Genomic DNA, 25,272 nt, shown 5'->3' with positions numbered 1-25,272 from the left:
CATTTCCACTGAATTATTTTTGGAATCTGATCCCTTATCATACCTGTTCGTTCGTACTCGTCGCTCGACTTATCGTGACTAAATTCAAGATGGCGTCGAACTGTAAAATTCCTTAAGGTACTGTCTGTATAAATCGTCTTGTAAATAAACTACCAGTGCTTTTTCAAAGTTCTCTATGTCTCGTTTTAAATGTCAAGGCCCTCGGAAGTCTACCAATGAAGTATGGAGCTACTTTGAGCCTCGTAAATGGTGTAAAACAGTGATTTATTTGCATGGCTAGGCCGATGCCCGAGGCACCACAACGAAACACTGTGTTGGTAGCATTGGCTAACTAGCGCCAGATTTCTGAGTGCAGGGGACAAGCCGAGGTGAGACATACGTTCACACTCGGTATCATGTTTCAACACACTTTAGGTCAATATCACACCGGAATTCTCCTTTAAATGTGCAAACTAAATGCAATTAAATTAAATTGGAATAACTTGACTTGACAAAAATAAATCTTGAAGTGTTCTAGAACTCTGCCGACATCACTATTTTGAATGTTCTGAACATTCTAAGCAAAGATTCTAGAACAGAGCTTCAACAATCATTGATTCTAAGTAGCGCAAAGTAGAATACTGAGGTAGAACACTGCATCAGTTTGACCTGGCTGCACCAGAGATAACATTGAGAGAGAGCTTTCTGCTGGCGATTCTGCACTTATTCATTAATCATCTGTTTTCATAATTGTTTGATATTGTTAATCCAGTATTTCCTCATCTATTACTACAAAAGGGTTGAAAAACAGACTATTTTAAACATCTTTAGACCAAATAGAGGCCTATTTGAAGATGGAGGTGAGAGGAGAGCGTGGCTGCTTCATGGAAGCCATGAGAGCCATCTTCAATACCATCCGAGACCGGCTCAGACCAAGGAGGGCACGACAGAGGACAAAGAATTATAGAATCTGTCGCAACTCTGCCATGGCCATGACCAAGTCAGAGAAAAAGACTGACCCGAAGAAACATCTATCATCTGGGCTGAACACCAGGTTGACCAAGAGAAACCACTCAGCTGAAACCGCTAACATGGACACTGCTGGAAGAAGGATGCAGGAAGATGGAGCTCCTGGAGAACTTAAGGAAAGACTGAAGTCTTCTCTGCGGGCTGTTCAAGTGAGGCGCAAGCCACACTGGGTGCTCCAGAGAGGCTGGGGACAAAACAAGATGGAGGACACTCAGGCCGGAGAGGATCTTCAGCCTACTGAAACAGCCAGTGAAAAGGCCAATATGGAGGATACTCTGCTTGAGGAGAATCTTCAGCCTGCTGAACCAGCCAGTGAGAAGGCAAAAATGGAGGATCTTCAGCCTGCTGAACCAGCAAGTAAGAAAGCAAATAGCAGACCTGAAACTACAAACATATATGCCCACAGTTTAGCTTTCATGGGCATAGTATTATTGATCATAAACTGCTTCTTCATGCCCACAGTTAACCTTTTTCCATTTTTTTTTCTAACAGGCTGGGTTGTGGCCTATGGCCAGATGTGGCAGGAAATAACCGAGCAAGATGGTCCTGTGCTTTGCAGCAACATGCCCATCATATACTGTAAGTAAATGTTTTTAGTTATTCCGTTATTGGTTATATTTTCAGTTTCAAATTCATTGAAGTTGTCTTGTAGTGTAGGACTACATTCAATCCATATGCAGGAAACTGGCACTTTGGTCATCTGCCACTGCTAATACATGTCCTTAAATTGATACTGATGTTGATATTGAGACAATGAGTCAATGTTGAATGTCGCTGCCTGTCTGACTCAAATGTTGCTGTTGTCGTTGTTGTTGATGTTGTCACAGCCGGCTCTGGCTCTAGCTGCCATTTCCCGGCTGAATGGGCCCTTGACCACCTGATGGAGGAGCAGAGGTCATCAGAGAACAAGGATGGACCAGTCAGTGAGAGGGCAAACATGGAGGAGACTGAGGCCGGAGAGGATGTGCAGCCTGGTGAACCAGCAAGTAAGAATGCAAATAGCTCAGACCTCACACTGCTAACTTATGCCCAGAGTTGAACTTTTGTGGGAATAGCATAGATAGGCCATAAACTGTTTATTCATGTCCACAGTCAACCTTTTTCCTTTTTTTTCTAACAGGCTGGGTTGTGGCCTATGGCCAGATGTGGCAGGAAATAACCGAACAAGATGGTCCTGTGCTTTGCAGCAACATGCCCATCATATACTGTAAGTAAAACGTTATACCAAGTACAACTATATATTCAATTGAGATCTTCATCGAAGTTATCTTGTAGTGTAGAACTAGGCTTAACCCATGTACAGGAAACGAGCACTTTGGTCATCCGCCATTGTTATTACAGTAAGCGTCCTTAAATTGCGTAAAATGATGCTGATATTGAGAAAATATGTTGACTGTTGCTGCATGTCTGACTCATATCTTTAATCAATATCTTGTTAATGCTCCAGGGTGACTGGGCTGTGTGAACGTGGACAGGTGTGTAGAGCATGGGGAGCAGGACAGGCCTTACATCATTGTGGACAGCTAAGAAACATCTACCGCCAAGCAACATTTACGGTCCTTCAACTGTTCAGATGCCTTTCAACCTTGACCTACATTTACATTATTTTACATACTTACTACATTATTATCATTAACACCGTTACTATGTATTACACTGATATCTCATTAAGATTCTACATCAAATAAATACATTTACATACAGATTAAACTTCAAGTGTGTGTGCATGTGTGTGTGTTTGCGTCTATGAAAGCATAAAATAGAACTGAACTCAGGAGTAGTTACTTTCTGATTTGCTTCTGCAGCTATACTGTAGGTGCTGCTTGCCAAATTCAGGCAATAATAAAGACGAAAAAACTACATATTAGTGGTAGTCAATATGGTGGATAAGAGAAAAATAAGAGAAAATACATTTAAGACTTCATGATACATCATGACTCTACAGTATGTCACAAGGAAGAGCATTGGACCTGTCTATTATGTTTAGGAAGTTGGTTTAAAACCTAGCAGTCAGAAGATGTGTGTTGTGCAGCAAACTGTTATCTGAAGTTATTGCATTGCTGTAGCCCTACCCTACCATGTGTGTTACACTGCTGAATGCCTACCCTATCATCTGTTTTTGCGATGCACCTCCCTGTGCAGTAACAGCAGTTTAAAAATGGCTTAATTGTCAGCCTTTCTGGACTGCATGCAAATTGCATTTAAACATGTGAATAGAAACAATTATATTATCATTAATTATGTATTATTTATATTATAAACTGTCTTTGTCATGACAATTTATGTTACTTTACACTACTGATAGCATGTGAAAATGTTGAAAAGATATGTACAGAATATTAGTTCTTAATTTTTCTCACACATAAATAACTACCTTGTAGATGAAGGTGCGCAGCGAGGTGAAGACCTGCTTGAGCGCAATCTCTGATTGGGCGATCTGCAGGAAGCACAAGTGCACCTGGAACACCTTCTTCATCAGGGGGTTGTGTCCCAGGTCCGCACACAGCTGGGTCTGAGAGGGGAGGATGGGGAGGAAGACACACACACACACACACACACACACACACACACACACACACACACACACACAAGAAATGCAATGGAATAGACGTTAAGTAGCTACACAAGGAGAAAACATATCAATCCTGTTGGGCCATCTTTGAGGACACCATCCTAAATCACCCCAAGCCATCATAAAATGCACTACTAAAATGATTCTCAACATCCTGGCTCCTGGCTAATTTGGTAACTTCTGACTTACAGACACACTACAATATACCACGAAATCAGATATTATCATCATACCACAAAAATCTCATACCGTTGCAACCCTACTAACGTCAAATGGACACAGACATACTGGTTGTGCTGTGCTGTTTTGGGCGAGACTCTCGGGAACAGTTCCAGTGAGTTGAACGTTACCTTGAAGCCCATGATGAAAACACTTAGTGTGTCCAGTACGGTCAGGCACACCTCGGTGGACACGTTGGCCTCCAGCACCGACTGGTCCGCGTCTCCGTGGGAGTACACTGGGAAGATGAGCAGAACACAAGATCATTATACGCACAGTCACATAATCAACCAGGAGGTCTGCTATCTCATTCTATAGATCTAAGTATATATACTCTTTTGATCCCGTGAGGGAAATTCTATACATAACCAACCGGGAGATCTGCTATCTCCTATCGATCTATACATAATCAACCAGGAGATCTGCTATCAGCTCCTATAGATCTATACATTCAGCAGATTATTCTGAACTTCATTAGATGATGATGTTGACCCATCTATCTAGTTGACCATTACTACCATATCTGTATCTCATTATACAATATCTCTCTCACTTATACACTATATCTAACTCTAAATGGCTTTAATCAACCAGAAGATCGGCAATCTGCTCCTGCAGATATGTACATATAGCAAATAAAAATGTTTTATTTTAGGCTTCATAAAATAATGTTGATGAATCTTCTAAAATACAGAACATGAATATACGCTACTCATTAGCATTGCATCTGTATCTATTTTTTATAGCATACCTATATCTCACTCCCTCACTTTTACTATACAGTATTGACAACAGCTTGTTAATATAGTTTGTTAAAATATGTTATAGCTTAATGCTATGGCAAAGTCAAACATAACATAGGGAGAGGAGGATTTAGTAATGTTATGTACTCAACAAAAAGCATATTACTCCAGCTGTAACATATTCATTAATGAATAGTAAATTACTCAATCTATAACATATCACTTAATAGTATATACTGTATATACAGATGTAACGTAAAATATTTAAGAATAAGTTCATCACTGTGTTCCGTGTGCACATCATGATGTGTAAATAGTCTGTGGAGGAGGAGGTTGTGTAACAGTGCAGTGGATGAGAAGGAGAACAAGAGAAAAAAATCTGATTCAGATTTCAAAAATTCAGTAGGGAAAAAAAGTAGGGACGGAGGAGTAAAGGGGTCCCATGTTGGACTGATTCACCATGATTATTAATTATAAATATTAATATTTAGTTAAAAAAAAAAACAAGCCAACTTGACAAAGACAAAAGGACATTGGAAGGAAAATGAAATGTGGCTATCAACCTGAAACATTCTTACCATTGTCTACAGAAATCCCAAGAACATTTGAGATCTTTCTTATACTAAAACAACACAAAACAACACAAAGAGAGAAAAATAACTTCACTGACTACAGGCAATCTCAACAGCCACTAGCTATAACCACAGCACTCTACCATGACAACTCATATTCATAGCACCATCTTGTTTCTGATCATGTTATCCCTTAAATACATTGCTCAGCCAAAATACTAGACACGTAACACTGAAGTGGACAAAATATAGTAGTTTTCAAACACTTAGTTACTGGACACAACCAAAGACACACAGTATTTCTTGGTGTATTAGCCACACACATACACACCCACACTAATACACATGCGCACACGCACACACACACACACACACACACACACACACACACACACACACACACACACACACACACAGACAAATGTTGTAAATACTGCATGTCTCAAGTCTCGAAGGCCTCTTCTTACCCATAATGCACCACTGTGTCGAGAAGGCTGAGCAGCCATGTCGGCAAACACAGTGAAGAAGAAAATGAGGCTGATGATGTTGGAGGAAAGACAAGCGCTGAAGAAAAAAGCGTGCAGCTAAATTCCCTGGGAGCATGGGTTCAAAGGAGAGTGACAGAGTGATGTGTGTGTGTGTGTGTGTGTGTGTGTGTGTGTGTGTGAGTGTTTGAAAGAAAGAGAAAGAAAGACATTGACAGACAGTCGGTGTGTGTACGTGTGTGTGTGTGTGTGTGTGTGTGTGTGTGTGTGTGTGTGTGTGTGTGTGTGTGTGTGTGTGTCTGCATGTGTAGTGATGGTGCTTACTGTTGTTAAATGTGTGTGAGTTTTCCAGGCTGCCCAGCTGGTGGAGGCGTGTGTGCAGTGCCCCCGTTCTGTTGCGAGAAACAGGCAGAGTCAGAGACTTCCTGTCCACAGACGCACAGCCCACCCCTTCCTGGTTCCTGAGGAGGAGAGAAAAGAGAGGACACTGTCAATCAATGGCTACATGGATTGCCAATCAACTCATAAGCCAATCAGCATGCTTATCAAACTTGACAATCCATATCCAAACCCATTACCACACACACAGACACAGAAGGCCCTAATTTAAATGGCAGGCAAAGTCTAAAGTCTAACCAAAGCAAATTCAATAACTACACAAAACCTATTTGGTACTGTAAGTCACTGTAATACTCCCACACGCCACACAAAAGCTTTAGTTCATGCACAAGACACTTTGCTCACTGACTATAATAAAGCTTTATTTGTATATAGCACCTTTCATACACAGAATGCAGCTCAAAGTGCTTTACATTTGAAGCATGTAACACAATAGTAGTCAGTCAGTCATTATCAATCACTTTTCTTTGCTGTTTATGATATGCTCAGCAACATATCAAAAATATAGAAAATGACGTCATAAGACTGGCAGCCTTAACCCTCTTACCCCCCACAAGCACGCCATATGGCAACTGTGGCAAGGAAAAACTCCCATATTCCAGGAAGAAACCTTGAGCAGAACCTGACTTAATAGGGGGAGCCCATCTGCTTCTGGCTGGCTGCGCCCTCCAATAGTAGCAGATGTAGAATAATCTGAAAATGTAGTCTACAGGATAAGATGAGTTAACTAAAGGCTTTCCTGTACAGGTATGTTTTCAGATCTTTTTTAAAAATATTTACTGAACTCGCCTGCTTGATGTACAGAGGCAGGGTGTTCCATAGTTTGGGGGCATAATGGATAAACGCAGCTTCTCCACTTTGTTTGTGGAGCACTTTGGGTACGATTAAAAGATTAGAATTGGATGATCTAAGTTTCCTTTGTGGTTGATAAGATATTAAAAGCTCAGAGATATATGAAGGTGCTATGCCATTCAGAGCTTTGTAAGTAATTAACATAACCTTAAAATCAATTCTATAGGAAATAGGGAGCCAGTGCAGTTCAGCCAACACAGGGGTGATGTGTTCTCTCTTCTTAGTCTTAGTTAAAAGTCTAGCCGCAGAGTTCTGTATGAGTGCCAATTTCTTTAGATGTTTTTTGGGAAGACCAGTGAAAAGTGCATTGCAGTAGTCTAACCTGCTAGTGATAAAGGCGTGAATTAGTTTTTCTGCATCTTGTTGAGTTAAAAAGGGCCGCACTTTGGCAATGTTTCTCAAGTGGAAGTAGGCTGTCTGAGTAACTTTACTGATATGGGGCTTAAAACTTAACTCTGCATCTAAGATGACACCGAGGCTTGTTACTTTTGGTTTGACCTGGTGTGCCAAGTTCCCCAGATTACTAAGAATAATATCTCGCTTTAGTTTTGGTCCAACCAGAAGTACCTCTGTTTTGTCATCATTTAGTTTCAAAAAGTTTTTGCTCATCCACTGATTAATGGAGGTTAGGCATGCAGTGAGGGAGCAAAGGCCATCTGGGTTAGTTGGCTCAACAGAAAGATACAATTGGGTATCATCTGCGTAGCTGTGGAAGTTTACATTATGTTGACTTATGACGTTTCCCAATGGAAGCATATATAGAGAAAATAGCAGGGGACCAAGGCAGCTCCCCTGGGCCACACCAAAAGGCAAGTCATGTTTTTCAGATACATGATCTCCTAGACTGATATAAAAATCTCTGCCAGTAATGTAGGTTTGAAACCAGTTTAGAGCATTATCAGAGAGACCCACCCACTTCGCAAGGCGGTGAAACTGACTGACTTAATCCTTTGCCCAGTATTTAAATTAGGGTCTAGAATGTACATGAGAATACATCACTGCTGAAATCACGCCGATCACAAAAAACAGAATGACCTACAGGTACGTCATGATGCTTCACTGTACAGCAAGACTGGTGCGGATACTGACAGACTCTTCAAGCCCTTCAGTACATTGTTGTAGTATTCGATTAGTGTACAGGTGCATGATGGGAATGTATGAGTGAGGGCTTCAGAGTAATGAGAGAATAATGAGCAACCAAATCCAAGCTTTCTAGTCATGCAAAATCTCACACAGGGTGGCGAAAAGCAAGCAAGCACACAATCAAGTAAAAGAAACAAATATATGTCAATATTTTTTTATGCTTGTGTGTGTGTGTGTGTGTGTGTGTGTGTGTGTGTGTGTGTGTGTGTGTGTGTGTGTGTGAGAGAGAGAGAGAGTTTGTGTTTGTGTGTGTGTGTGTGTGAGTTTGCCACCACAGCATGCAACCAAGCCACGAAGAGGTGATAAAAATAAGTGTGTGAGGAAGCCAGAGGGGGGCAGCAGTGTTGAGCAGCTCTTACCCACAGAGGAGGGGCGACCAGGAGGGGCAGCTACTGTCAACTACATTACACTCGCCAGCCAATCAGCCAAAAGAAACAGAGAGTGAGGGAACTGGAGAACTCAGCACTGTGTATGTAGGTGTGTGTGTGTGTGTGTGTGTGTGTGTGTGTGTATGGTAGGATCATGTGCATTCCTGACTCTTCTTCTTTATACAGACATAGTACGTGTGTAGTTGCTTCTTCAAAATAGTTTTATTTGTGAGGTTGTTTGTGTGTTTGTTTGTATACTGATAACTTACGATTTGAAAAAGTTGGATAGATGAAGCTAACTGATTGAGGTAGTATGTAGTTTGTTAGTCTATGCATATGTTTAACAAATGATGATGGATTTCACAGTATCTCAATGCCTAGAAGGACATTACTGGATGACTTTACCTGGCGATGAATCTCTTTCCCATGTATCTGAATTGATGGAGACACACCCTTGGAGAGAAAACAGAACATATGAACAGGGGAACAGAGTGACAGAGAGAAAGAGAGAATCAGGAGAAAGAAAATCTGTATTTACTTTGATGCTACAGTCTAGGTAGGTACTACTGACTGAGTGTGAGATAGAGAAAAATAGAGAGAGAGAAAGAGAGAGAGAGAGAGAGAGAGAGAGAAAGTGTGTTTGTGTGTGTATGCTAACTATATGTCTGAAGAGACACTCACTCTAACAGTGTGAAGAAGTCCATGAGCTCAGAGGGTGAGGCCTTGTTCCAGTACGTAAACAGAGCATCTACAGAAGAGAGATATCAGTTTCAGTCAACCACTGTGTGTGTGTGTGTGTGTGTGTGTGTGTGTGTGTGTGTGTGTGTGTGTGTGTGTCCAGGGCTGTAATGGAGCCTAAACGCAAGTAAAGACAGTTTAACCATCTGAAATTTCAGAAACAGTTTAGCTGCCTCTTATTAGAGTTTATTCACCTTTCAAAGTGTGTATATCTGTGAGTGTGTATGTGTGTGTGTGTGTGTGTGTGCGTGCATGAGTCTGTCTCTGTGTGTGTGTGTGTGTGTGTGTGTGTGTGTGCGTGTGTGTGTGTGTGTGTGTGTGTGTGTGTGTGTGTGTATGTGTGTATGAGTCTGTCTCTGTGTGTGTGTGGAGGGGGGGCTCACCCTCTGACATGCTCTTGAGTACATTCAGGAAGCACATGAGCAGGTTCTTGATCTCGTCCCGCTCCAGTTTATCACAGCGCAACAGTGAGCTCCCCAGAGCAGAGGCTGACTGTGTCTAAACACACACACACACACACACGCGCACACACACACACACACACACACACACACACACACACACACAAACACACACACACACACACACACAAACATCAAAGTGCATATCTATAAAGTACACCTCTGCCATATACCTCTAGTGTCAAACATACACCTGAATAAACACACACCACCCTCACACCTACTTTTCTCCTTCAGGAAAGGAGACGTTCTAGCTGGATAAACACTGCAAATCCACATCAAATATCCCGCTAGGCGGAGAGACCTCCAGGAGGCCGAGTATGAGAAAAACAGAGTGTGGGAACAGGTGTATCTCAGGTAAGCTCTCTCATCTCTATAAGCTCCAGGTGAGAACGTGTCTCTCAGCAGAGGAGGAGTGGAAGGTCAAGAGCACAAAGGGGAGAGAAGAGAAGTTCCGGCGCAAAAGTTTCAGTTTTATTTTCTCTCTGAGTTTCCCACTGAAAGTTCTGCCTTTTAGGTGTGGATCACACTGACCAGCGGAAAGTTTGCTATGGTTGGCCAGCAGAGCGGTCGGCACCGCTAGAATTACACTGTTGATATGGGAGCTATTGGGAGTATTGAACTTGGTCGAAATTGCAGAACATAACTCCCCACTCTAAATAAATAGATAAATAAATAAATATAAATATCAGCTTACTGCAATGTATCCTGAGACTTTTCAGACATTCTGACCAATCAAAGCAGTAATATTTTTTATATGGGTGGGATATTTCTTTCCATTGTACAGAGACAAGTACTTATCATTACTTAGCCAAGAGAGAGAACTTTGTTCAAATGAATCTAATTGTTATAGTCTGAGTGGTGCAATCCATCCACCACTGCTACAGTTCTTTCAGTGTGATCCAGGCCTTAGTGAATGACTGAAGGTAGTCAGGAAATTACAGTAAGATGCTAATTTAATTCCATCTCTGCTGATCAGCCTCTCATTCATTCACCTAAATCAGCAAGTACACTGTCTCACTGGAAAGTAAGTCCATATGATCCTCAACACTACATTAAACAACGGAAGAGTGAAACAATGAAGACACAGTGAAGAACTGGCCCTCATAGGAGTTGAAGATCAGTGCAGGGCTTGAAGAGAGCCATTTTTGAGAAACACACAGGGTCGAGGAAAATCACTCCCCCAGTCTGGGACACTGCACACACTCTTCACATGTCCACTCCAAGAGAGAGCGTGCGTTTACTTGGATGTCGTGCTGGGGTGCGTGCAGTGTGTGCTCAAGCTGTGGAGCATGGCTCGGGAGCAGGGAGAAGTCCATGGTGACGCGTTTGGCCGCCCGGCTCGGAGGGGCGGCGGCGTCGTCGGTCTCGGGTGGGATCGGCAGCACCGTGAGGGTGTGCCGGCGGGTGAACCGCTCCCGCGGCTGCCAGGGGTCAAGGGTGAGAAGTCACCAGGGTTTGGAGGTGAAAGGTTAGAGGAGCTGTGTTACTGAGGAGAGAATGTGGTCTTATACACCAATACACCAAGAAGGAGCAGGTGTGTGTCAGACTGACCTCTGACCTAACAAGAGGAACAGAACTATAGAGCTTACACACATAGAGTACACACACATAGAGTACACACACATAGAATACACACACATAGAGTACACACACATAGAGTACACACACATAGACAAGTAGCATCCTACAGACAGACAGAGAGATGGACTGACAGACAAAATTATAAACAGAGATGAACAGACAGACAAAATTACAGACAGACAGACAGAAAGGCAGACAGACAGAGACAAATAACTAGCTAGATAGACAGAGAGAGACAGACAGACAGACAATGGATATGGATAGATGACATTGTTCAACACAGAACGTTTTGTCCTCTGGCCACAGGGGGCAGTGTAGTACCTTATCCAGGGAGTTGGTCTTCTCACTGCTCTTGTCAGGAAGGCTGTTGCCAGAGTCAGTGCTGATTAGTGAGCCTCGGGAGTCTGCGTGCCTCACAGAGCTGATGTTGGGCGTGGACGAGGCGTGGGGAGAGGCTGGACCAACGAGGCAGAGGAGGGGAAAATAGCCAATCAAACTCCAGATACAACTTCTCTAGAGGGTGGAATTGTCTTAGAGAGATGAAGGCGCAGAAAAGGTAAAAGGTGTTGGTTTTGCTGTGGAGATATTTGCAAGCGGAGTGCCAACCTGTTCCAGAGATGACCCCAAACACATCCTTCTGCAGGCTGTTGTCAAGGCTGCCTCCTGGTCTCTGTGGGGTTGCCGTGGAGACGGCAGAGAGAGGGTCATCTCGGCCATTCTGAAGGGCACACGGAAACATAAAGGTGAATGAAGCCCAGGGATCCTAAAAATGTATGGACATACATTCTTTAATGTCCCAGTAGCTCTACTGGTACAGCAAGAGGCCATTCATCTAGCCTAGAGTTTAATGCTCTGGGGAGCACACATACTGATTAAAGTACAACTGTGGGAGAGCCATGTGAGTGTGTGCTTCTAAACATGTGTCTGTGTGTGTTCCTACCGCGGTGTTGCTGATGAGGGCGGAACTCTCTTTGACGTTGAGCCGATGCACGTTCTCCTGCAGGAGGCCAAACAGTGGTAGGTAGAGGGTGGCCAGCCGCGCCTGCTGGCTCTACACAGCACAACACAACACACAACATAGACACGTCAGAGACTTATGGCATATACACGTAGACACATATGACTGAATGATTGTATATATGTAGATAAGTGTATATAATAATACATACTGTAGAGTTTCTAAAGCATTGCAATGCAAAACGTAAATGCAATTTACAATATATTATTTTTTAATCTCTATACTCATCTTTACTTTAACAGTCTGTATGGAATAATTATGGAATATATATTACATAGACCAAACATTAGAGTTTAAATAAAAATATTTTGCATATATGTTTTGTGAACCTGCAATCAAAAGCCCAACATCAAGGGTAAAAAGGCTCTGGCCCCCTCACCTTGGAGACGTAGCGATCGTCAAATGTGTGCTTGATCATCAGGCTCTTCAGCACATGGATGGCGATGTGTCGGATCTCCCCAAACTCCTGCAGGGCTCCGCCCACCTCTCGCAGCAACAGCCCAACCAGGAAGTGGTTCCTGCAGAAGTCATCTGTCAGAGAGTAGTCCAGCTGCAGATCTGAGAAGAGAAGAGAGGAGAACGAAAGAATAGAAGAGAAAAGAAGAGAAGGGAAGGGAAGAAAGAGAGAAGGGAAGGGAAGAAAAGAGGAGAAGAGAAGAGAATAGAAAGAGAGAAGGGAAGGAAAGAAAGGAGAAGAGAAGAGAAGTGAGGAAAACAGAGTGAGAAGAGAAGGAAAGAGAAGAGAGGAGAGAAGAAGACAGAAGAGAACAGAGTGAGAATGAAAAAAAATGAGTAGACATTCAAAACAGTTAGACATTCTGTCTGGTATATGAATTTTGTTCAGTATTGCTGACCTTCTGAGTGCAGCGATAGCAATGCAGAACACATGCCATCCACTCCTGTAGCACTCACAGCATGCATCAACACACTCCTTTAAAACCTCATTCATCAATAATTTCCTGGAGAGATACTTCATAGCTTAAACTGACAAGGAGCAGCAGATGTTCATGCACCAGTTTAATTTCTGTAAAAATAAAAAGACTCCCATGCAGAGCCATCCAAAGGTGGGCATAGGGATTCCTAGAAGAGGCTGATATGGAAATGAATGATATTGGTACTGATATATATGTTTATGAACCGAATAGGAAACTGATATTGTCTACAATGAATGACTGGTAAATTGATGACTATTTTGAGATAATAGTGCCAAGAGCAGTACAAAAACAGCTGCCTAAAATGGAAAACCCAGCAACTAGGGCTGTCAATCGATTAAAAAAAAATAATCGAATTAATTACATACTCTGTGATTAATTAATCTAAATTAATCGCATATATAATTTTTGCTGTGAAAGTATTTTAAATATTTAAATTCAAATGAATCATTGAATAATCAGCATTAGTGACATTAAAGTTCAAAGACTCTTTTATTATTATTTTCACTGTTCAAACAATTGCCATAATAATCTATGATATGACCTAATATGCTGAGGAAATAAATTCAAAAGTGCTTCGGGAAGAAGTTTTTTTTTCACATACAAGGCATTTCAGGCCACAGATATAACCTAGGGGACACAATGAAAATAAATTAACACTCCCCTCAATGTCAACACTTATTTCTTTGCATTGATGTGCGACTATAGAGTTGATGAACTCCGGTGATATGCAAATTCCTTGCTGCAGACATTGCAGAGGATTTTTAACACTTTATTTTTTATCAACACCATCAGGCCGTTTTTTAAAAGTAAATGTTCCAATCAATGATCCAGGCAGCATGTTTTCTTCTCTCTCCTTCATTTTCCAGTCTAATTTTTACTGACTAGAACGGCTCGGGGTCAAAGGTCATACGGAATCGATTAATCTGCACTAATTTTTTTAATCAGTTATTTTTTCTCAAATTAATTAATCGAAATGAATCAGTAATTTTGACAGCCCTACTAGCAACAAAACCAGTAAAGATGCTTTGTGACATGAAATGGGAGGTTCATGACATCATCATCATCCTTGCATCAGCATAGTCTTTACGGGGAGAATCACTCTATGAAATGCTGACATCACAGCATTCCATTTGAGCGTAGAGCACATGGTGCACAGGTCACACACCTACCCCCCACACGATTGCCATGAGCCTCCAAAAAGGGTATAAGCATAACTAGCATACAAAAGAGAGGGACGAGAGAGAGAGAGAGGCAGAGAGAGACTATGTTGACCACATCAGTATAAGAACCAGACTGCCGCAAGATTGGGGTTCTTAAAACCACTTAAAAAAATGATGAAATTGTCTCTGAACTCAGCTCGTTTCTTGCGGTGTCAGTTGCATATTTGGTAGGCATTCCCATGTTTCACACTTACTGTAATTGCCTTTAAGATGAGTGAGCAGGGGTCAGCATTAGCAATGGCCCGCTGGCCCAGGGTAGGTAAAAGAGCATGTTGGCCAAGTTGGTTGGCCAGTCACTGTTTTTCCACCAGTCAGCATCTCAGGTCAGTTGAGCTCACCTGTGATGCTAATTGGTTGAAGCTAAGCTATTCATGTGAGGCTACTGAAATAAAGACAAAGCTCATTACAATGTAAAAAAAAAACGGTTTTGTGCAAAAGTGACTTTTCTGGGCCAGTAAATATATACAAAGGGGATTCTGTGAGTGAGTGGAAGTGGACATTCCTGAGCCACACTGATATGAGTACTAAGGCACACTGACCGGGGTAGCTACTTTACCTTGAAACCTCTGGATGCGGCCTTTGCCAAAGGGCATAGGGAGGTTGAGTGGGACGTAGTGCTCATGGTTGCACACCACCTTCAGGAACTCAAACTTGAACTCGTACAGTGTCTGCAGAAGCAGCGGGAGGAAGCAGACAAGCCTTTATCACAGAGAGAATGGGTCTGGCGCCATTGTGATCTGTTGTGTGATAACCACTGTTCTTTCTGCCCTGCTTCATAACATACAATTGGCTGAATGACTAAGGCTGAATTTGGTGTAAAAGTAGTGTAAAAGTCTATTAGTGGCTGTAACAATGCTCTAAAGGAGAGTATAGCCTTACCACAGACCATCCTAATGCACCAAGGTGGAGTTAATGACACCATTATAGGAACACTATCTAGCATACCACTGAATCATTTTCAGACTTTCCAACATTTTACCAGAGCCAGGCTGCATCCAGGCTGACCTATCCTTATGATTTACTATAACTGTTTATGAGAGGAAACAGTTAGGCTACCTTAGGGTCTCCTGGCATGAAGCAGTTGATGTAGTTGTTGATCTGCTTGAACACAAAGCCGCGATCCATAAAAGTGAAGCAACGCTGTAGGAAGGATGCAGAGATGGAGATTTAACACATCAACACAAAACACATTATAGTAGACGGCTCAATACATTCTCCGTTAAAAATCAAGTAAATCCAAAGGGTCTTGTGCATTTTAGATTTAAAAACTGATGAATAAAAATGCAATTGAGTATGTCCTTACACTGTTGTGCTACAATTGAACACTTTGGGTCGATTTCCCACACATGGATAAAGCCTCGTCGTAAACTAAAAGCCTCTTCTCAATTCAGATTTCCATTGCAGTTTTCAACTAGTCCAGACTGGCTTAACCTAAGAGTGGGAAAACGGCCCTTTGTGCACACAGCTGCACTGATACCACCGGTACTGATACTGATAGTATTTGATATTGAAACATATTAAAAAGATATAAGAAAAATCCACACACTCCAGTCTGTGCAAAAAAAGGTTTTTACTTAGAATCTGCGCAAGCTTTCGGTCAGCAGACCTTCTTCAGGCAGAGTATATTGAAACATATTAAAAGGCATCTGATCCAGTTTCAGGGGCTTTTTGATACTGGGCTCCCCCTTTATTTGGGTATTTGTATTTTTCACACTCTTCCTATATACCACTCGCGGCTTGCACCCTTCCCCCTGGACATAGTACATGTGGATTTGTTCACAAGCCGAAGGATAGGAACTGGCAAAAATAATCTCCAAAGAGCCGTGTCGACTGACAAGGTCATATCATACAATTCCATACAAATGGTAGGCTATTGTACAACTGTCCTAAAGCAATTAGCAATTGTGAATCTCCAGGTCAGGCGAGAGTGAAGACGACGACGACGACAACAACAACAACAACAACAACATCACATGGTAGTTGGTCCCTTCCTCAGGCTGGCTCACCTTTACAAACACTGCCAGGCTGTGATTGGCATTCCTGGCGGCGTCCAGGTTGTCCTTGTACTTCTGGGTGATGTGGGGCATCAGCATGTTCACCAGCGTCTCCACAGCGTGGTGGAAAGAGGCGGAGAAACGCTGGTTACGGGACAGCTGGCAAAGGCAAACACACACACACACACACACACACACACACAGACAGACGAACAGTGGTTGTTACAAACACTGTTGTTGGGTGTCATATACTGTATGATGACAATGCCATGACATTGCCAGTGATCTTGTTTCATCATAAAGACAACATCAACATCATAGAAGTCACTTACTTTAACTTTGCCACTTTCCATCAGGTGCTGAGCCATAGACTTCATCAAGGCTTCAAAGAAATACCAGGAATACTACACACACACAAAATATATTTTACATACATTAACTTCAGTAAATGTATTGAGAGTCTGTGTGTGTGTGTGTGTGTGTGTGTGTGTGTGTGTGTGTGTGTGTGTGTGTGTGTGTGTGTGTGTGTGTGTGCGCGTGTGTGTGTCAGAGCGAGTGAGCACCTTGAGCAGTTTGTTGCTGGTGAGGAAGTCCGTGGAGGGTTTGAGGATGGCCGTCATGGCCTTGGCCAGCTCCTCGTGCACAGACTTACTGTTGCTGCCAGAGTAGGGCTCAGGTCTGAACACATACTGCATACACACAGAGAACCAAACACAGAGACAGTGCACATGCTGAGAAGGCAGTACTGAATGGAACGGGTAGAAATTGTCATTATTGCGACATTACTTTAGAGGTAACGAGGTAAATGTTAAGTAGTTTTACAATGTAATAATAGCTTTTTTGTAAAAACAATTTACAAAGTTATTTAAGAAAGTTAGTGTACATGTATTTCCTCATTGTGACCTTGATATATTTATTACTATTGTAGTGTATACCACCATATACTTCTACATACTATACAGTATACTCCTCTATATACTTCTAAATACTGTACTTGTACATACTCCTACATTCTGTAGTATATATGCCTTCCCATCCTTTTACAAGCCTATAGACCCTTTTAACAATAAAAACAAAAACAATGCTTGAACGTTCTATTTGGGCCCCAATCTACTTCCTCTGCATTAAGATAACATATGGAATGTTAAAACGGAAGTCTTGTGGGGCCAACTATGATGCTGATAATGAAACTCTCTTGAAAGGGTCCATAGGCGTGTGAAAAACAGTTGTTTGTCTTACCTTCACATAAGATCTCAGGTAGTGTTCCAGGCCCTCCTCATGACACTGGGCCACTATGTGAACCATGACCCTGATGGGGGGAGGAGGGGTGACAGAGGAGTTGAAATATGCATGTTGGAGAGGTGAGAAAAACAGGCAAAGTAGCTGTGAGCTAGCTGTAGGATAACTGGTGTTTCCAGACAAACGTTGGTGCTTGCTCTGCCCCTCACCTGGTCACGTTGACGGCCACCTCCTCGTGGGTGGCGCTGGTCAGCACGTGGAACAGCTGGTTCAGGATGGTGGGCAGGAAGTTGATCATCACATGACCCTGCATGGCATGAAGGCTCTGAGGGGGATGATTAGACCACCGTTATTACGAAACTCATCATTATGAATCTCATTATAACACTAGCAATTTCTCAAAATAATAAATACTCAGTGCTTATTACTGTAATTTCTTTTATATTTATATTGTGATAAAAAAACACTGAGTAACTATGTGAAGTACAGTATCAGAGGATGATGTCCAACAATAACTGGGGCCCGGGAACTAAGACCTGAGAGAGGCCTCTAGTGGACCCCAATTAAAGAAGATCCACATACCGGTACATACATTTACACGTGAGGAAAAACAAAACCTGAGATTCCCTCTGACATGTTAGCTGTCTCACCTTGAGGAACTTGACCAGTTCTCCATCAGATGCCTGAGGGGAGATCTCCATGTGCTGACAGTGCTGGAAGAAGTTATGAAGGTGCTGATCCTGATCAAAGAAAAGAAAAATAATGTAGAGAGAAGAACACAAATATAGTTGGATGTATAGTCGGATGGATATTCTATGTACATACATCCAATAGTCATTTAAAGAAATATGTTTAAATGTACTATCATTTCCCGCCTATTAACCAAGGTTTATACATTGATTTTGCAAAATGTATTCAGCTATGAAGTTGAAAAAGGGCAAGTTGTACGTGGGAATGTATTCATTTACTTCATTCTTCTTTCAGATTTAAGCACTGATGTGATTCTGATTCATTGGGCTATTGGGCACTGCGGTTACAGTTTTTCTCGATTGCTTTTACCTGCTTAAGTAAACTAGAACCCACTTGGTCTTCATGACTACTTTCTTTGCACAGCAGAAGTCATCTCTTGCGAATGTGTTCACACATTTTCATTGGGTTCACACATTTCTCACACCCTTTTGCAAAACAGTTAACACAGGTGTCATTCAAAAGCCCCAAACTCTATTGGTTTTCCCATGCTAAACAAATGGAAAACATCTTTTCACAGGTGGTATAGATTCCTTGCATAAGTCTGAATCTCTGATACACCTGTGTGAAACTCCTTTGCACAATTCTTCAATCAGCAATCATTCATTATACATAAGAGATGTCTGTTCTGTGTTGCTATTTGCAAGTATGGATCTAATGCACATTTAGACAAAGTACTGTATTGCCTATTTGGTGGAGAAAACAGTACAAAAGGTGTTTACTGTAGGTCTATTTCGATGAAAAATGAAAAGTTGTAGTTCAATGAAATTTACTGTATCTTGCTAGGTATTTACTGTATGTCTTACATGTCAATGGCAGTTACATCTTGGGAGGAATGAATAAATTATTTTTATTCAGTACATTTTATTCAGTACATTTTGTCTTTTCACAGTTTTTTTCTGATAGACCTACCAGAAAAATGAGAAAGTAATGGAGCAGACATAGCAAAAATGCTCATTTTGAGAACTAGATTTAGCATTTTGTTGTCCAGTGTGTAATGATTGATTAAAGAGTGTTTTTTAATTGGCAACAAGTTGTAGTGTTTGAAGGCAAGATTTGCTTTTGCTGCATGTTTTAAGTGTTTTGAGAGAGTAACAGCCTTTTGCAAGCAAAATGTGTCATTTTGTCCAGAGTGCTTTTGTTCAGACACGGGTGTTAACTGTTTTGAGAGTGTGATTTCAGAGTTGACACAGGTATCAAAACGATCGAGAAAAACTGTAATACATGGGTGCGCTCAACACATGATTTTGTCTTTTACAATTTTTCTCAGTCGCTTTGGTGCTTTTTTCAGATCAGAATGAAAATTCTCATAACTATTAGTTCAACCTCCACAACATTTAGTCATTTGTGCACATCATAGTAGCAATTTCTCCTTCCTCTGAACAAATTGCAAATGCTTTGGACATGTATCAGTTGCTTTCATACAATTCTCTGCTGTTTTTTAACATTATCATTTGCTTATGTCATGTCAGTCAAAATGAAGTATACTTATGGATGCTGAATAGTCGTTCCCAATAAAACTAATAGTCTTCATTTCATTGCTTGAGTCATTATACAAAATTGTTGAACTAGTTATCAAATTCTGTCACAATGCTGTAGAATTTCAAAGCGCATACAGTAAAAAATTACGTATTCAGTGTCTTGTACTCACTTACTCCCCTAACTACAGCAATGTGTAACTTTACTGTAGTTTTCAAATGGCTGTACAAGTAGCCTACTGTATAGTGCTAAGCATGATCAGGTAGTGTCACCGAGTTCTGGCCTTTTTTTTTGCATTGGAAAACACTGAGAGAACTGTCATAATGAAAACAAGACAAAGCCATTTGACTATCTTGTTCATAAACGATGGTGTCAAGACTTCTCATTTTGATGACACTGACAGTTTCATTGACATAAATACCTACTTTTGAGGAATGGACTATCCATTTTGAGCAAGTGACGTGCTTTTGCAGGTCATCCACTAAGTTTTGCAGTTTGCACTAATTGTTTTGAGAAATGCACTAACTGCTGTGAAAATGTTAATAGTGATGTGAGAAAAGCGACTGAGAAAAACTGTATTAGCAAAAAAACATTGTTGTGCAGTTTCTATATAAGTAAGTATATATACTCATTTGATCCCGTGAGGGAAATTTGGTCTCTGCATTTATCCCAATCCATGAATTAGTGAAACACACTCAGCACACAGTGAACACACAGTGAGGTGAAGCACACACTAATCCCGACGCAGTGAGCTGCCTGCAACAACAGCGGCGCTTGGGGAGCAGTGAGGGGTTAGGTGCCTTGCTCAAAGGGCACTTCAGCTGTGCCTACTGGTCGGGGTTCGAACCGGCAACCCTCCTGTTACAAGTCCGAAGCGCTAACCAGTAGGCCACGGCTGCCCCCTTCATATGATGCGGCTAATACACAGGAATGTCCAGTAATAGAGCTGTGTGCCTGTGCTTCCTCCTACCTGAGAGTAGATGGTGGACACCAGGTGAGTGGACACTCGGAACAAAGGCTTCCCGCTGTCAACCCACTTCACATCAGGGCCAGGGTGCTGGAGTACACACAATAAACAATTCGAACAAAGTAAACAAACAAACAAATCCTGATCTTGACTACTTAAGGAATCAGATAGGCACATGATAAATAGTGACTTAGTGATCTAAGGTTCCAACAGCGAAATACAAAAGTATGCTTAATGTTTCAAGGGAATGAAATATGATACTCTTACAAAAGTGTTGGTTTATTTACCACCCTGCCCAGTGCCAGGTGAGTTGTGTTACCTTGGTGACACCCTCCTGGCAGCTGAGGTATCCGGGGGGCAGGTTGGCTGCCACGGCGATGTGCTGCTCGTTCATGATGATTCTGCCGTCCTTTAGCAGGGGGAGCCAGGAGGAGCCCACTGCAGGACACAGCACAGAGATCAGACATGCACACACACACACACACACACACACACACACACACATATACACATGCACACACATGTACAGTACAAACACACACACACACACACACACCGATGCACACACACACACACAAACACGCATGAACACACACACACACACACACACACACACACACACACACACATGCAAACACAGACGTACCCTGAGTTTCCACCACATCTCTCTTCTTGGCGTTGCTGTCACAGCTGATGTGGTAGAAGGTGAAGAGCAGGTGGTGTTTCTCATGAAGCTGCGTGGGCAGCTCAATCTTAATCTAGGAGTGACAGAGGCAGGAGGAAGAGAGAGAGAGAGAGTGAGAGAGAGAGGGAGAGAGGGAGTCAGAGAAAGACAAAGAAAAAGAAAAAGGGAAATGCAAGACAGAAAAAGGGAGTAAAAGCAAAAGTCAGTTGAAACCAGTAAGAGCTTTCACACTTAATAAGTACACTGTAGCTCCCTGTGTCACTATTTGGCAGCTGTATTGAATGATCAATTCCAGCTGGTAGTGGACTCGCTATTTTTATGACAGCAGATGATGTAGAGCCATAATGTAAAGCACCACACAGACAACATATTCAGCCAGAGTCCAATACATGGATTAAGCCTAATCCTAGTCTAAAAGCTTTGATCAATGGAGATTTCCACTGAAGTTTTTTCTTTTGTCTAGGACTAGGCTTAATCCAGGTACGGGAAACCAGCCCATTGAGTTTGCAGCCAGAGCTGTACTGCTGCGTGGTGACTGAAGGGGGCGCTACCTCGTCATAGAACTCTGGGTTCTGCTGGTGATGCAACACCGCTGCAAAGGCATGCTTGGTGAAGAGGGGCCCTCCGGCACGGCCGTAGATGCACTGCAGTGGAAGACACAGCACACATTAATGCAGTAGAACACATACTAAGACATAATAACACTGCTCAAAACTATTTAGGGAACACTTACAGTTTCTTTCAATTGCTGAAACCTTCCACCCTTTTCTCCATTCTCAAACTACATTCACAAAACCTGACAGTTGAAAGTCAAACAATTGCCTCAAAATTACTCAAAAAACCAAGTGTTCCCTTCAATTTTTTGGGGCAGAGCTAGTGATTTCATTTTATTTTTCAACTGAAGATCCCAAAGTAAGGAGTTATTGGTCATCAGTGGTCTACTGTGCTTGCTTGTTAACACTTCGGTGCTTCTCAGGAGTACAGTAGGAGACGTGGTGCGCAAAGAAGGAGTTCAGTAGAGCACACAGACGTTCAAATATTCCCTTTGTTATTCTTTTTGCACCTTTCAAAATAAAAAAGGAATATCTGGACATGCCTGTTCTCCAGTGAACGTTATGGTTTAGGACGTATAGGACCAGCACTCTCTATTTCACTGTATTCAGAATAATAAAAACAACAACAAAGGCTTTCTACATTCTATAATGATGCCTGAATGCTGTGACGAACATAACATGAAAAGGACAGACTCTTTGTGTGTGTGTGTGTGTGTGTGTGTGTGTGTGTGTGTGTGTGTGTGTGTGTGTGTGTGTGTGTGTGTGTGTGTGTGTGTGTGTTTGTTTGTTTGTAAATTACCTTAAGAGGCTGAGCGTCATCATCATCTGAATCTCTGAACTCTACACAGACTGCAATATTCCTTGCCTGAAATGGAGGGATGGACAAGTGAAGAGATGAAAAAGAGAGGAGGACAAGAGAGGAGAAACGACATGAAAGAAGAGGAGAGACAAAACCATTCACTGGAAATGATTCACAAATTGTCCTGTCATCTCTCCCCACTTCTATGCCCAATACCGTAGCCGTGCCAACATCCTTGAAAAGTCATTTTGCTTGTTTAGCAGTTGCTTCTATTCTGGTCGATCTCAGGACTGCAGATGCACCACTTGGCTTTACAAACTTCAGCTTCAGCAAAGCTGTCCATCTGGACGCCGCTTCAGGAAGTTTGGCCTCTATACAGTAAACCAGCACGCAGCCAAAACAGCACTCAAGAAATAACAGCTACATCCAGTAGCTACATCCACTATGCATTATGAATGAGCCTGTGAGAACGAAGGAGGCTTTTAGGTCAAGCATGAGAGAAGTTCACCCTCGTGTGACTAGTCATTATGATGGGAAACACTATATTTTGTAGCATCTAAAAACTATTTCTTAACATAAACTTCAAACTTGAAAATAATACAACTATATTGGTATCCTTGTTTTGCACTACTAGAGCAACACATTTTAAAAGTCCACCAACCAGTTTTTGAAGGTCATAACAGCATAGCCCCAGTTGGCCTTTGGCAATAAGAACATGAAATAAGAAGCTAGACAGCTAACTAAACTGACATCAGTGGAGACCAGGCTGTGGTGACCCCTACCTTGGCGAAGGACTTCTGCCCGTCGTACTTGAGGTGCTTGGGGTAGATGTAGAGGTGGTTGTTGTAGATGGTGAAGGGCTGGGAGCACTTGGCGATGCAGGGCACAAACTCCTCCACCTCCATCAGAGCGCCACCCTGCCCATTCAACGTGAAGGGTCTTACAGGGATATAGGAGGACGTCACACAATCTGACCAATGAGGAGACACAAAGGGCATATGCGATTGACAATCGGACCAATGAGAAGACATAAAGGGCATATGTGATTGACAATCTGACCAATGAGAAGTCACAAAGCTCATATAGGACACCAATCACAGTGTGTGGATCACCCAATATAGTTCTCAATAAATCAAAAGTTTGAGTCATGAATTAGAGTGAAATTTGGAAAAAAAGCTGTTGTGTGTTATACATCTTGCACTGTATGTGGCATGACTATTGGGATGGCCTATGGCTTACTAGAGACATCAGGGGCAACGCTATCAATGGTCACATCCAGATTCCCAAGCAGCACTGGGAGCTTGGCCATCTTCTCTGGTCTGCAAAAAAAAGAACACATTTTCTGCAAATGGACCCAAAAAGCAGTTGGACTGTAAAACTTTGTCTTGGAGTATGTAAGTTTAAAAGAAGCATAAGAAAGGTATAAGTGAAGTCGGGGCTTGAGCTCACTTCTTGAAGTCGGCCAGCAGCTTGAACAGGTCCTCGTCGGAGAGTTTGTTGCCGTCCTGCCTGTAGAGGGGTGAGAACGAGGCGCTCTTGTCCAGGGTCCCTGAGGCATCCTTAAACACTGGCCTGAACACAAAGAGCCCAGTTACAGTAAAGCAACATAGTGGAGTTCTTTTACCTTATAGTAAAAGCTTCAAACTCATTTTGATGATATGCAGATTTCTAATAGTCTTATAGATTTAGACTTATAGACCTATAATAGAACTGTGTCTTTTATTGTACTGGACTGAGTATTAGCCTTTTCGTCATTTTGCAACCATGAATTCCATGAATGTGACAGACACTGTATCACTTACGGATGTGTAAACATGTAATTACAAGCATAGAACACCAGTTATAGTAAGAAGATAACTTTTTCCAAAAGAAAAAGTCAATACTTTTAGATCAACACCAACACATGAACCCATCTGATCTGGTGCTGAACAGGTGGATTTGAATTGTGGACGCGGTACCTGGCGGCCCAGGCGAAAGGCATCCGGTACTGGCCCAGCCTGTGGCAGGCCATCTTGGCATTCTTCAGCACCTTCTGGGCCACCTGGCACACAGACATGGCAGAGAGTAGAGGACAGACTGATTGAGACTGATTGATGGTGATGGACCGGAAATAATTTTAAATGCCTTGCTGTATTCAGCAATAGCAATGTGTCAGACTTTGAAAGTAAGTATACAGTGGAACCACTTGTATTGGACTAAACTACTAAGAGTAGTTCTAACTATTTCAAAAGGAACATTGTGTGTGTGTGTGTGTGTGTGTGTGTGTGTGTGTGTCTGTGTCTGTGTGTCTGTGTGTGTGTCTGCGAAGGTTAAAAGTGAGTGTGGTAGCAATAATGTTCTATGTTTGAGAAATGTGAGATGTCTGAGACATATCATAGATCTGTGAGAAGTGAGTCAAATATGAGCCATGCTATTCATGTCCGGAATTGCTTGTGTGTGTGTGTGCGTGTGTGTGAGTGTGAGTGTGTGTGTGCGTGTGGGTGCGTGTGTG

The 25,272-nt window shown here is 42.1% G+C and overlaps 2 protein-coding genes across 2 annotated transcripts in view; one reads left to right on the top strand and one right to left on the bottom strand.

Moving 5' to 3' along the window:
* dock9b (dedicator of cytokinesis 9b) overlaps positions 1-25,272 on the bottom strand; it is a 94,181-nt gene that overhangs the window by 23,731 nt on the left and 45,178 nt on the right. The window contains 27 exon segments of the mRNA XM_042078886.1: positions 3,383-3,520; positions 3,931-4,037; positions 5,924-6,060; positions 8,767-8,814; positions 9,043-9,109; positions 9,483-9,597; positions 11,466-11,599; positions 11,751-11,862; positions 12,085-12,195; positions 12,542-12,720; positions 14,874-14,985; positions 15,374-15,457; positions 16,324-16,470; positions 16,644-16,715; positions 16,875-17,000; positions 17,551-17,620; positions 17,760-17,875; positions 18,201-18,290; positions 20,747-20,833; positions 21,063-21,181; positions 21,390-21,501; positions 21,980-22,072; positions 22,782-22,847; positions 23,564-23,751; positions 24,021-24,100; positions 24,231-24,353; positions 24,740-24,822. Of these exon segments, the coding sequence (XP_041934820.1) occupies positions 3,383-3,520; positions 3,931-4,037; positions 5,924-6,060; positions 8,767-8,814; positions 9,043-9,109; positions 9,483-9,597; positions 11,466-11,599; positions 11,751-11,862; positions 12,085-12,195; positions 12,542-12,720; positions 14,874-14,985; positions 15,374-15,457; positions 16,324-16,470; positions 16,644-16,715; positions 16,875-17,000; positions 17,551-17,620; positions 17,760-17,875; positions 18,201-18,290; positions 20,747-20,833; positions 21,063-21,181; positions 21,390-21,501; positions 21,980-22,072; positions 22,782-22,847; positions 23,564-23,751; positions 24,021-24,100; positions 24,231-24,353; positions 24,740-24,822 (2,916 nt within the window).
* On the top strand, positions 629-2,718 carry LOC121697394. The gene is made up of 5 exons (XM_042078908.1): positions 629-1,365; positions 1,501-1,587; positions 1,836-1,994; positions 2,129-2,215; positions 2,456-2,718. Exons 1-5 carry the CDS (start codon positions 834-836, stop codon positions 2,458-2,460), a joined length of 870 nt encoding a protein of 289 aa, XP_041934842.1. The 5' UTR covers positions 629-833; the 3' UTR covers positions 2,461-2,718.

Source organism: Alosa sapidissima, chromosome 22 (genome assembly GCF_018492685.1).
Source record: "Alosa sapidissima isolate fAloSap1 chromosome 22, fAloSap1.pri, whole genome shotgun sequence".
Lineage (NCBI taxonomy): Eukaryota > Metazoa > Chordata > Actinopteri > Clupeiformes > Clupeidae > Alosa > Alosa sapidissima.
Note: the sequence above shows the minus strand (reverse complement) of the source record. Positions and strands in the feature narration are given on the sequence as shown.